Raw genomic sequence first — 14,178 nt, 5'->3', positions numbered from 1 at the left:
GAATGAGAGGGCCTAGCACCTCTGTGATCAGTGCCAATCCTGGATCTCTGGTCCTATATGTTTAAAAAAGCAGGTTGAGAAAGCCATGAGGAAGAGACCAAAAAGCAGTGTTCTTTCTGGCTTCTGCTTCTTTCAGTTCCTGCCTTGAGTTCCTACCCTGACATTTCTGATGATGCACCATGATTTGAAAGAATAAGTGAAATAAACCCTTTGTTCTTCAAGTTGCTCGTGGCCATGACATTTTATCACAGTAATGGAAACTCTAAGACAGTCATGTTTAAAGTAAAATGCAGAAAAAGGTGCATTTGCTTGTAACCAAAACACAGATCTCCCAGGAGCTCAGCAATTAGAAGCTTCTAATATCTAATCTTTGTCTGTGTGTAAGAGAGTTATGGAAGGTCATTTGCTCCCAAACTCTCTAAGACAGACACTGGCATTTATGATGGAACATCTTTTCATTCTATTATGTAAATAAGTTTTTTCTTTTTAAAAAATAATTTTCTTTGTTATGGTCATCAGATATTATAGTGGCTATTTGATGCATGACTTCAAAAGCAAGTTTCTTTTTGAAAGACTTCTTACATACAAAGGGAGTTTTAGAACGTTGGCCCTTTATGGTTACATGTATCTAGAAACTTATCCATTGCTCACAATGCACCATTATGCCCTGGCAGTCACAGAAACATAAGAATTTTTATAGTTGCTTATCTTCCAGTTGGCAGTCGCTAACACTTGGGCTTATAGGAGACAAAGAAGCAAGTATTTTATATTTTTTATGTAGTTTTCATTAATTACTTTCAGGTTCACAGGACACAAAAGGCCAGATAAAGCCATTGGCATGATTTGCTGTATGTAAATTCTGCCAAATATCATTAAGTGCCAGGTAGCCCAGTGTGTGACTATAAGGTTTCCAGGTGCTTCAATGCCCATTATCTCCGTGAAGTTTCCTGAAGCTGAGTATATAAATTAGCCTCTGTATGTTGTTTCCCTGTCTATAAAATGGGGGCAATAATTGTGTGGCTATCATTGGAGGGTCAGTAATATTAGATGTGATAATACCTCTGAAGTGTTTAAAGAGGCTCCAACTAACTCAAGCACGGGGGAGTAATGGAAAGGTTTGTGAGAGCCAAGGATTTGAAAGACATTGTTCTGAGCTGAAATATTTGCCTAACAGAATTTGTTTTGCTGAAGGTGTTTCCTGTCTTCTTGAGACTCCCTCTATTGTCAACATTTCCTGTAACTAGGAAGAACATTTGTGATTCAGTCAGCTTCCAAATGTATCGCCTCACCCGCAATCTACAAAGGTAAAAAACTTAAAACTAGCTATATGGAGGCTTTCAAATTGGATCTTTATGAAACACATGCCTCTATCTCATGGGTTTTGAACATGGGCAGCACCAAATCTTGCGATGTTAGCTCACTTATTGGTCACAGCAGCAATCTCCATCCTATTTCCATTACTGCTTCAAAGCACACTGCTCATGAAGTCCACTGCTTCAGATCTTCATTGGCAAGGAAGAGCTCACAGATAGGGAAGTTACCCAAGCCACCATCGACAACTAACCCATCTTGCTGATGTAAATTCCCAAATACTATTACTATTCTTTTCTTCCAGTTAGAAAGGACATTCCCAAGAAGACTGTGGAGCAGTGGGTAGCTGTTAGAAAAAGTTCCTTGGCAAAGGGACAGTCCCCTCAAATCTTCAGAATGGGCATTGGCAATGACATTATCCACGTGCTTAGTGACTGAAGAATCCCCCTCCTTCCTTTCTACTAAATGGCACAGCAGGAGTTCTGCTAAATGGCAGAGCATGTTTTTTTTTTTTAATGAACGTTAATACTACATCTAAAGATTCAAACTAAGAGAAGGTCCAAAGAGGTTGTCTGATAGTGTAAATGTGGAACAGAGTTTTGTGTCAAACACATCAGTCAGGATATATTTTTAGTTTCATTGAAATGAAGTCAGTTACATAAATGTGAAATTTTGAGTAAGAGATGGGTAATAATTGGAAACATCTGTGATTCCACCAATTTTACACAGAGATTTTGGGTATGTTCTACTGAGAAAATAAGTCAGGGTCTCACACAGGTTAGGCAATCACTGTAGTGCTGGCATATTTCCAGCCTAGCTACCTATAGATTTTGAAGTTCACTTTTACCCTGTGGTTTTATTTTTAAAATATGTACGGGTTTCTTCAGAAATGTACACATTTCAGAAACATATACAAAGAAGAATGACAGTGCACCTACTGAGTTGATCTAGTAGGGGGTCCATTTGAGGAGTGTAGCTGTTATGTTCACATCTCTTTCGTTGCATATATAAACATACTTACATATCTCAACTATGTTATTACTTTGACACAAATGGGTTTACTATGGGTATTGTTTTTTATTTGTTCTTCCAGCAGATGATATAGAAGAGTTCAATTTGTAATAGTTATGAAATGTTCTTCTATAATTCTTTAGAAATGACAATTAATTTAAGTATTGCTCTACTTATTACTTTGTTCTAAGTTATTAATAATGTTAATTTATTACAAACAGGTGAAATAGGTATCATCTTGCATAAGATATTGCAAATTCTTATCTCACTATTAATTACAAGCATTGAAATTCCTAGTCAACAAATATAAACATTTATCATTTGATGGATATTATGAAATTGTTGTCCAAAGCATCTTAAAGAGGTTATTTCTGCCACACTTGGATTTCCAGACTTCTTATATTCTTACCTGTGTTGAAACATAATACATACATAGACTACTTAAATACAACTTTGAGACAGTGGGGACATTTAGTGCTTTAAAACCACATCATATTCTGTTTTTCCTTCTTTGTCTTCTTGGCTTGACTCTATACTTCTTCAACCTCATCTTCAGATTTGCTGTGGCAAAGGCATGTGTCTTCAAACTGAGTGGACACATTTGCAGCCTATCAGCTTTGGTGCTTGAAATAATCCTTGAGTGCAGTCAAAACTGGCGCCTGTGTGAATTTGACAATAACATTGTGCAGCTTTTGGTTTTTGGACTCTGGTAAGCTTAATACCATCAAGAGTTTGACAAATCTGGGTCTGTGATCAGGAACCTGGTGCACAGCCCTATCAACTCAACATGGACCATTTTACTTGAATTTCAGTGTGCACAGACACTAAGAGTGTTGGCCGTTTTGATGAAACCTGCCATCCTTATTTGCAGTGTAGTGGCCATCAAGAACAGCTGCGTGAAAGCCCCACTTGTTGACATGCAGATACTTTAAAAAACACATGCAGATACTTTTATACAAGATCTGTGCTTTAGATTTATATGTTAGCAGCCTTTCCGCATTTGTTTCTGTGAGCTGGAACCATGTTGTAAACCTTTATGACCAAACCATCCTTGATTTTCCACCCAACTTTCCTTTTAAGAAAGATGCTTTAATAAACAAACACTACACTGCTATGTTCTCAGTAGGCATCCTGACAGCCACAGTATCACTGGTGTCATTCTTAGGAGTGATTATGTTCCTCTTTCAGATGAGTTCTTTGACACCACAGGATGAAGTGAAAGATCACTGTGCTTCCAAACTGAGTGCTCAAAAGACCTGAGATGAGGACTCTCTCAATTTTAACATCTGCCAGAAGATACCTTTATGAAATTTTGTATATACATACATTACTAATATGGTTATAAACTCATTCCAAGTAAAATATGAGCATAGTTTCTGTGGGTGTGTCTCAAGCTTGTGTCTTCTCCTACTTGTTAGATGTGTTTCTTTTTTTTCAGATTTTTAAATTTGAATTAGAAACAAGATTGTTTTACATGACAATCCCAATTCCCTTCTCCCTCCTGTCCTCCCCTACAAACCCCCCAACTAAAACCCTACCTATCACATATCCTTTCTTCTATTCTTCCCCTGACTCAAGCTTTCTGTTCCCTCATGACCTCTGCATCCCTCCTCTTCTTCCCTTCTCATTCTCATAGCTCCATCCCCCCTCTTCCAGTGCTCTCAAGTGCTCAGGGGATCGTGACCTTCTCCCCTTTTCCAGGGGACCAAGCATCTCTCTCTAAGGGTCCTCCAGGTTTACTAGCTTCTCTGGCAGTGTGAGTTGTAGGCTGGTAATTCTTTACTCTATGTCTAAAATCCACATATGAGTGAGTACGCATCATGTTTGTCTTTTTGTGACTGGGTTACCTTGCTCAGAATGGTTTCTTCTAGTTCCATCCATTTTCCTGCAAATTTCAAAATTCCATTGTTTTTTCCACTGACTAGTAATCCATTGTTCTCTATCCATTTTTCGGTTGAGGGGCATTTAGGCTGCTTCCAGTTTCTGACTATTACAAATAGTGCTGCTGTGAACATGGTTGAACAGATGTCCTTGTGGTATGAATGTGCTTCTTTTGGGTATATGCCTAAGAGTGGAATTGCTGGATCTTGTGGTAGACTCCTTCCCATTTTCTTGAGGAGTCGCCATACTGATTTCCAAAGTGGCTGTACAAGTTGGCACTCCCACCAGCAGTGGAGGAGTGTTCCTCTTTCTCTGCATCCTCTCCAGCATAAACTGTCATTGGTATTTTTGATTTTAGCCATTCTGACAGGAGTAAGATGGTATCTCAGAGTTGTTTTGATTTGCATTTCCCTGATGGCTAAGGATGTTGAACACTTTCTCATGTGTATTTCAGCCATTTTAGATTCCTCTATTTAGAATTGTCTATTTAGTTCTGTACCCCATTTTTTCAATTGGATTGATTGGTGTTTTGGAGACTAGCTTCTTGAGTTCTTTCTATATTTTGGAGATCAGCCCTCTGTCAGATGTGGGGTTGGTGAATATCTTTTCCCAGTCTGGGCTGCCGTTTTGTCTTGCTGACTGTCTCCTTTGCCTTACAGAAGCTTCTCAGTTTCAGGAGGTCCTAATTATCAAATGTTGATCTCAGTGTCTGTGCTACTGGTATAATGTTCAGGAAGCAGTCTCATGTACCAATTAATTCAAGGGTATTTCCCACTTTGTCTTCTAATAGGATTAGTGTGGCTGAGTTTATGTTGAGGTCTTTCATCCATTTTGACTTAAGTTTTGTGCAGGGCAAAAGGCTTGGGTCTGTCTGTAGTCTTCTACATGTTTGTATCCAGTTATGCCAGCACCATTTGTTGAAGATTTCTTTGTTCCAGCGTATATATTTGGATTGTTTGTCAAAAAGCAGGTGATCCTAGGTGTGTGGGTTAATTTCAGGGTTTTCAACTCTATTCCACTGGTCTACCTTTCCATTTTTGTGCCAATACCAAGCTGTTTTCAGGACTATAGCTCTGTAATAGAGCTTGAAGTCAGGGATGGTGATGCCTCCAGAAGTTCCTTTATTGTCAGGGTTGTTTTGGCTATCCTGAGTCTTTTGTTTCTCCATATAAAGTTGAGATTGTTCTTTCAAGGTCTGTGAAGAATTGTGTTGGGATTTTGATGGGGATTGCATTGAATCTGTAGATTGCTTTTGGCAAGATTGCCATTTTTACTACATTGATCCTACCTATCCAAGAGCATGGGAGATCTTTCCATTTTCTGGTATCTTCGTTAATTTCTTTCTTTAGTCTCAAAATTCTTATGGTACAGGTCTTTCACTTTTTTGGTTAGTCTTACCCCAAGGTATTTTATGTTGTTTGCAGCAATTGTAAAGGGTGATGTTTCTCTGATTTCTTTCTCCACAAATGTGTCATCGGTATATAGTAGGGCTACAGGTTTTTTTGAGTTAATCTTGTATCTGCCACTTTGCTGAAGGTGTTTATCAGCTGTAGGAGTTCCCTGGTAGAGTTTTTCAGGTCACTTATGTAGACTATCATATCACCTGCAGAAAGTGAGAGTTTGACTCCTTCCTTTCCGATTTGTATTCCCTTGATCTTCTTTTATTGTCTTATTGCTCTAGCTAGAGCTTCAAAGACAATATTGAAGAAGTGTGGAGAGAGTGGACAGCCATGTCTTGTCCCAAATTTTAGAGAAATTTCATTGAGTTCCTCTCCATTTAATTTGATGTTGGCTGTCGGTTTGCTGTATATTGTTTTTATTATGTTGAGGTATGTTCCTGTTATCCCTGATTTCTCCAAGACCTTTATCATGAAGGGGTGTTGGATTTTGTCAAAGGCTTTTTTGGCATCTAGTGAGATGATCATGTGATTTTTTTTCCTCAGTCAGTTTATATGGTGGATTACGTTGATGGATTTCCCTATGTTGAACCATCCTTGCATCCCTGGGATAAAGCCTACTTGATCATGGTGGATGATTTCTCTGTTATGTTCTTGGGTTCTATTTGCCAGTATTTTACTGAGAATTTTTGCATCAATATTCATGAGGGATATTGGTCTGTAGTTCTCTTTCTTAGTTTTGTCTTTGTGTGGCTTGGGTATCAAGGTTATTGAAGCCTCATAAAAAGAGTTTGGCAATGACCCTTCTGCTTCTATTGTGTGGAATACTTTGAGGAGAATTAGTATTAGCTGTCCCTTGAATTTCTGGTAGAATTCTGCACTGAAGCCATCTGGCCCTGGACTTTTTTTGGTTGGGAGACTTCTGATGACTGCTTCAATTTCATTAGGGGTTATAGGTCTATTTAAGTTGCTTATCTGTTCTTGATTTAATTTTGGTAAGTGAAATCTGTCCAGAAAATTGTCCATTTCCTTTATATTTTCAAATTTGGGGGAATATAGGTTTTCGAAGTATGGCCTGATGATTCTCTGGATTTCCTCTGTGCCTGTTGTTATGTCCCCTTTTCTTTTCTTTCTTTCTTTCTTTCTTTTTTTTTGGTTTTTTGAGACAGGGTTTCTCTGTGTAGCTTTGGAGCCTATCCTGGCACTTGCTCTGGAGACCAGGCTGGCCTCGAACTCACAGAGATCCACCTGCCTCTTCCTCCCAAGTGCTGGGATTAAAGGCGTGCGCCACCAACACCCGGCTATGTCCCCCTTTTCATTCTTAATTTTATTAATTTACATGTTCACTCTCTGCTGTTTGGTAAGTTTGGATGAAGGTTTCTCTCTCTTGTTGATTTTCTCAAAGAACCAACTCTTCATTATTTTGATTCTTTGTATTGTTCTCCTAGTTTCCATTTTATTGATTTCAGCCCTCAATTTGATTATTTCCTGGCGTCTGCTCCTCTGGAATGTAGTGGCTTCTTTGTTTTCTAAAGCTTTCAGTTGTGCTGTTAATTCTCTAGTGTGATTATTCTCCTGTTTCTTCATGTGGGCACTTAGAGCTATGAACTTTCCTCTTAGCACTTATTTCAAAGTGTCCCATAGGTTTGGGTATGTTGCATCCACATTCTCATTGAATTTTAGGGAATCTTTAATTTCTTTTTTTTTTTATTTCTTCCTCGACCCAGGAATTGTGTAATTGGGTGTTAATTAATTTCCAAGAGTTTGTAGGTTTTCTATAATTCCTGTTGTTGTTGAATTCTAAGTTTAAAGCATGGTGGTCTGATAAGATACAGGGGGTTTTCTCATTTTTTTTGTACCTGTTGAGGTTTGCTATGTTGCCAAGTATGTGGTAGATTTTAGAGAAGGTTCCATGTGGCCCTGAGAAGAAGATAAATTGTTTTGTATTTGGATGGAATGTTCTACAGATATCTGTTAAGTCCAATTGCGCCATAACTTCTATTAGATCCTGTGTTTCTTTGTTACGTTTCTGTCTGGTGTTCCTGTCCAGTTGTGAGAGTGGGGTGTTGAAGTCTCCCACTATAAGTGTGTGCGGGTTTATTTGTGATTTGAGTTTTAGTAATGTTTCTTTTACAAACGTGGATGCCTTTGTATTTGAGGCATAAATGTTCAGAATTGAGATTCCATTCTGATGTATTTCTCCTGTGATGAGTAGGAAGTGACCTCCTTCATCTCTTTTGATTGATTTTAGTTTAAAGTCCAATTTGTTGGATATTAGGATTGCTATCCCCACTTGTTTCTTGGGTCCATTTGAATGGAAAATATTTCCCCAACCTTTAATTCTTAGGTACCCTTTGTCTTTGAAGTTGAGGTGTATTTGTTGTATGCAGAAGAAGGATGGATTCTGTCTTCTTATCCATTCTGCTAATCTGTGTCTTTTTCTAGGCAAGTTAAGACAATTAATGTTGATGGATATTAATGACCATTGATTCTTCATTCTTGTTTGTTTTTTATTTGGTGATGGTGGCGAAATTATGTGTGGGAATCTATCCCCTTTTCCTTTAGGCTGTTGGTAAAGTGGGATTATCTATTGCCTATATTTTTCTGGTTGTAGTTAACTTCCTTGGGTTGCAGATTTTCTTCCAGAACTTTCTGTAGGACTGGATTGGTGGATATGTATTGTTTGAATCTGGTTTTGTCATGGAATATCTTGTTTTCACCATCTATATTGATTGAAAACTTTGCTGAGTATAGTAGCGTGGGTTGGCATCCATGGTCTCTTAGTGTAGATAGAATATCTATCCAGGACATTCTGGCTTTCAGAGTTTCCATGGAAAAGTCAGGTGTAATTCTGATAGGTTTGTCTTTATAAGTTACTTGACCTTTTTCCTTTGCTGCTCTTAATATTTTCTCTTTGTTCTGTATGTTTTGTGTTTTGATTATTATGTGGTGAGGAGACCTTTTTTTGGTTCAGTTTATTTGGTGTTCTGTAGTCTTCTTGTATTTTCATTGGCATGTCTTTCTTTAAGTTGGGAAAGTTTTCTTCTATGATTTTGTTGAATATGTTTTCTGTGCCTTTGAGTTGGATTTCTTCACCCTCTTTTATACCTATTATCCTTAGGTTTGGTCTTTTCATAGTATCCCATATTTCCTGGATATTTTGTGTTAGGGATTTGTTGGACTTAAGATTTTCTTTGGTTGATGATTCTATTTCTGCTAGTGTGTCTTCAACTCCTGAGATTCTCTCTTCCATCTCTTGTATTCTGTTGGTTATGCTTGCATCTGTAGTTCCTGATCATTTACACAGCTTTTCTATTTCCAGCATTGCCTCAGATTGTGCTTTCTTTATTGTCTCTATTTCAGTTTTTAGGTCTTGAACTGTTTCCTTGAGAGATTTGTTGATATCTTGTATTTTTTGGTTTGATTGTTCTTCCATTTCCTTAAGGGATTTTCTCATGTTCTCTTTGAGGTCCTCTATCATATCATTGCATTTTCTGCTTCGTCTGCATTGTGGTGTTCAGGTCTTGCTGGTGTATGGTTCCTAGTTTCCGGTGGTGTCGTATTGGGTTTTCTGTTGTTGAATGTACTTTTATATTGACTTCTTCTCATCCTTTCTTCTGGTGGGTGTATCAGGAGTCTCTACTTCTCCTGGTGGGTATGGGAGCAAGGTTCCCTTCTGGTAGATGCAAACAGTTCCAATACTCTGATGTCTGTCCTCTTGTCTTGGAAGGAGGCAGAACTGCCACTGGGGCCTTGGCAGTATCCTGGTGTTTCGGATCATGCTGCCGATCTTGGATCTGGCCAGCAAATGCTTGGTGTCAGATGCCTTCGAGCAGGACCACTTACCCGGAACTAGAAACAGCCCCTGGCTCACCTGGGCTGGTGGATGGAGGCAGAATTGCCACCAGTGCCTCGGCAGTGTCCGGGGGCATAGGATCCCGCTGCCGATCTCGGATCTGGCGAGCAAACCCTTGGCATCAGATGCCTCCGAGACGTGTTTCTTTCTTTAAAGGTGTTCATATATTGAAGTCTGCCACCCAGGACCATTTTTCAGTTACTGCCAGAAATCTAAGGCAGGGGAAAGTACTGATGAAATGTAAATAGCATAAATCGAGAGGACTGGCACTGAGGTGAGAGGTTTGCAGTGAAACTGAAAAATGACATACAGGAATGCAGTCATGTTTGCAGGTTGGAGACATTTAAGTCCTGGTGTGTTTTGAGTGCAGAGCATGACTTTTTTGAGTTAGAAACAAGATTGTTTTACATGTCAATCCCAGTTCCTTTCTCCCTCCCCTCCTCCCCTACCACTCCCCCCAACTAAAACCCTACCTATCACATATCCTTTCTGATTCCCCTGGGTGGTGAGGCCTTCCATAGGGTGTCATCAATGTCTATCGTATCCTTTGGGATAGGGCCTAAGCCCACCCCCATGTGTCTTGGCTCAGGGAGTATCCCTCTATGTGGAATGGGTTCCCAAAGTCCACACCTATGCTAGGGACAAGTACTGAACCACTACAGGAGGTCCCATAGATTTCCAAGGTTTCCTCACTGAAACCCATGTTCCTGGGGTCTGGTTCAGTCCCATGCTGGTATCCCAGCTATCAGTCTGGGGACCAAGAGCTCGCCGTTGTTCAGGTCAGCTGTTTCTGTGGGTTTCACCAGCCTTGTCTGGACCTCTTTGCTCTTCACTCCTCCTTCTCTGCAACTGGATTCCAGTTCAGTTCAGTGATTAGTTGTGGATGTCTGCTTCTACTTCCACCAGTTGCTAGATGAGGGCTATCAGGTGGCATATAAGTCAGTCATCAATCTCATTATCAGGGGAGGGCATTTAAGGTATCCTCTCCTCTGTTTCTTAGATTGTTAGCTGGTGTCATCTTTGTAGATCTCCAGACATTTCCCTAGTGCCTATTTTCCTAGTGCCTAAAATGTCTCCCTCTATTATGTTATCTCCATTCTTGTTTTCTTCTATTATTCCCCCTACTCAACCGTTAGAGCAGAACTTATTACCCTTAGCACTGATGAACTTTTTTAATTAAATTTTATTTCATTTTACATTCCAACCCCACTTCCCACTACTTCCCCACATCCACCCATCCCACCCCCCTACCTCAGAGTGGGTAAGGCCTCCCTTGGGGAGTCACCAAAGTCTGGGATACCAAGTTGAGGTAGGACCAAGCCCCTAACCCCTAATTCAGGCTGGGCAAGATATCCCACCATAGGGAATGGACACCAATAGACAGTGGCTGAACAGTTTTTCATAGTGTCTTTGAGGAGGAAGGGCAATCTTTGTATTATGGATGCTGGGTGCCTTCTGTAGTATTTCCTCACTAGTAGCTAGTGGCCAGCTTCTTTCGTCCTGCTGTAAATATCTCAAATGCCCAGGCAATTCCACTATCCTGTGACGTTCCAAATGGATCACTATGGGGAATCATTGGGCTTTATATGGGCATGATCCAGGTCAGGTGGGGAGAAGCTCTGTAAGGAATAGGGGATTGTTAAGAATGTAGATAGACCAGTAACACTGCTCTAGTTCCTCTGAGTTCTACAGGGGATGCAAATGAAAATATCTGCCACTGAAACAATGCAATGTCTTCTCCAACAAAATTGGAGATATGGGGTAGGGAGTTGGTAACTGGAATTCAGAAGTCCCTATTTCCCAGGAGAGCATCCAGTATCATTGTGCCCTATCTTGGAGTTTCTGGAAAGCAGTGTATAGCTGGGGGTAGTCACTTGCCCCAGCTCCTAGGGCAAGTGACTGCACATAATGTTCCATTGAATAGCTGCATTCTCACTTTGGTCCTCTTCACTTAGTTCCATCTTTCAGAATCACATAGAGGATAAAACCTTAGGGGAAGAAGAAGAAGAAAAGGAAGTGCTAATTAACATACCGAAGGATAAAGATGAGTTATACATCCATGTAAACTAATAGGCATCCAGCAGGCCAAAGGATTACTGGTACAAGCAGTTGCTCCTGGTTTAAGTGTAGTTTAATGGTAAATCCCCAGTTCACGTTACACAAACTGGCTTGGCTTGACTATCCTTCCCAGTATACCAAGGAAAGACATGTGTCATTATTGAAAGGAGTTTAAAGAAATGCATTGGGAAAAGAAACAAATGAAGGGATACAGTGATCACAAACCTGTATTATAAGTAGTGACACAGGCTTTGGGTTTAAAAAGAGAAGGAATTGGGGAAAGAGTGGGGGAGGTTTTCATCATTAAGGAATGCCGGTGAAGTTGAGGTCCTGCCAATATTGGCTCATATTTTAGGTCCTATATATCTGAGCAGCCGATTCTGAGTTCGTTAGGATGAATGTTTTTGTTCCAGGACACAGCTTTCTCAGGGAGATTTTTGCTCTTTTTTGAATAGAGATCTCTCTGTGAAGTTCTGTTGTTCTTGAAACTCAAGGACACTTCCAGTTTAGGACAATGCCTGGAGATGGGAACATATCTTTTAGGTGCATGGGACAGGACATTGCACAATTATGAGAGTAATATGCCCCCATTATTGTCACCTTGCTGCCTTCGGTCATGAGTATAGGATGAGGCTAGTTGTATACACAGTGCTTGTGAGCTAAACACAGCCATATTGATGCCGAACTTAGTGCGGACACCCGATCGGCACTACAGCCCAGAACTCCTGGACTCAAGCGATCCTCCTGTCTCAGCCTCCCGAAAAGGGGGATATGTAGGAAGCCGGTTCCTGCATTATAATGGTGCCTGAAGACACCAAGATGTGAATTACTTCACAGGCGCTGGGTAATCTCCATTCCTTTGATCTCTGCCTATCCCGTGGCTCATTTTTGCCTGAGGAGCTGAAGCCATTCTTAGGGTAACACGTCCCAGGCGGCTGGTCAGCCTTTATATAGGGATGGTTTTCTTGGTTTAGTGTCTCTGTTCAGTCTCCACTCTGGTAAAATGCATTAAAGCTTGTCTGCAGAAGGATCCGAGTGTCCCGTGTATGATTTCTTGCTGGCGAGAAATACAGAGCACGCGGGGGACATACAATATGGTGACCTCCCGGGAGCGGGGAGCCACCAGGTTGCCTAAGGAGGGGTGAACCGGTCCAGGTCGGAAACGGAGCAGGTCAAAACTCCCGTGCTGATCAGTAGTGGGATCGCGCCTGTGAAGTAATTCACATCTTGGTGTCTTCAGGCACCATTATAATGCAGGAACCGGCTTCCTACAAAGGATCATGGATTGAGGTTTCCTTATATATCATGTCTCTACATTAAGATGGTTTAATGAAGTTCTCATAGCTATATAACCAAAGCAATTGCTTTTGAAATACATTGTTAGAAACATCAATTGGGTGGTATATGGCAATATAGGATAATGTCTGCTTTAGGTTAATGTTTCAGTCAGGGTTTCTATCGCTGTGACAAAATGCCATGATCAAAAGGCAAGTTGGGGAGGATAGAGTATATTTGGCTTATATTTCCATATTGCTGTTCATCACTGAAGAAAGTCAAGATAAGAACTCAAACAGGGCAACTGGAGACAGAAGCTGATGCAGAGGCCATGGAGGGATGCAGCTTCCTGGCTTGCTTCCCATGATTTGCTCACCCTGCCTTCTTATAGAACCCAGGGCCACCAGCCCAGAGATGGCGCCACCCATCATGGGCTGGGCTCTCTGACATCAATCACTTATTAAGAAAATTTCCCACAGACTTGCCTACAGCCCATCATGTGGTATCATTTTCTCAATTGAGGCTCCCTCTTCTCTGATGACTCTAGCTTGTATCAAATTGGAATAGAACTTTCCAAGACAATTGGTGATACTATCTGCTGATATACTTTATGTCAGGTCAAAAAATAGACAAACAAACAAAACACTTTATTTCCCCAAACTCCAAAAGGCAGAAAGGATAATTGGCTCTCTGTGGTGCCTATTAGCATATCAAAGCACATGCTGGTCTCCAGATTCCCTCAGTATCACAAGTATCTTTTATACATTCCAAAGTCCATATTAGCATCCTAGGTTTTCTAACCCTTTCCCTACCCTAACCCACCACCAGCTAATGGTCTTATCTCCCTCAAGCTATTCCTTCTCCTTATAACCCTGTTATTTCAACTACATTTTTTCTTTCTGTCTCCCTCTGTCCTGCCGTCTTCCAACTCTCCCCATGCTCTCCCTTTCTCTATGTTCCTCTTCCGTCTCCCTCATTCCCCCTCTCTTTGTCTCTTTCTCTCTCTTCTTTCCTCTGTCTCCCTCTTCTCTTGTCTCCTTCACTCTCACTTTCTCCTCTTTGTCTCCCTACCACCCATCTCCACTACTCTGCTCTGCTCATGCTTCTCTCATGGCCAGGTCAAGTCTGATGACCATGCTCAGTCTATTACTTTCTTTATCTGCTCTGGACTCTTCCGGATATGTCCAGCTGCTCCTCTCTCTCTCTCTCTCTCTCTCTCTCTCTCTCTCTCTCTCTCTCTCCCTCTCTCACTCATATCTACAATTAAAACCTTCTCCTTAACTATACTATGGAGTGGTCATGTCATCAATTTATATGCTTTGCATTTGGTTTGGTGGAAGATAGTTATTTAACATTTTCCTTAAGGCTTCACTTCAGAGTCACAAGATT

The 14,178-nt window shown here is 40.6% G+C and overlaps 1 protein-coding gene across 1 annotated transcript; it reads left to right on the top strand.

Moving 5' to 3' along the window:
• Positions 1 to 1,275: 1,275 nt before the first annotated feature.
• Positions 1,276 to 3,582, top strand: LOC100753738. The gene is given in 3 exon segments (XM_027432668.2): positions 1,276 to 1,304; positions 2,879 to 3,233; positions 3,268 to 3,582. Coding segments are annotated over 3 exon segments (699 nt in total).
• The last annotated feature ends 10,596 nt before the right edge of the window (positions 3,583 to 14,178 follow it).

The sequence above is a fragment of the Cricetulus griseus genome, chromosome X (genome assembly GCF_003668045.3).
Source record: "Cricetulus griseus strain 17A/GY chromosome X, alternate assembly CriGri-PICRH-1.0, whole genome shotgun sequence".
NCBI lineage: Eukaryota > Metazoa > Chordata > Mammalia > Rodentia > Cricetidae > Cricetulus > Cricetulus griseus.
This window is presented reverse-complemented; position numbering and strand designations above follow the sequence as displayed.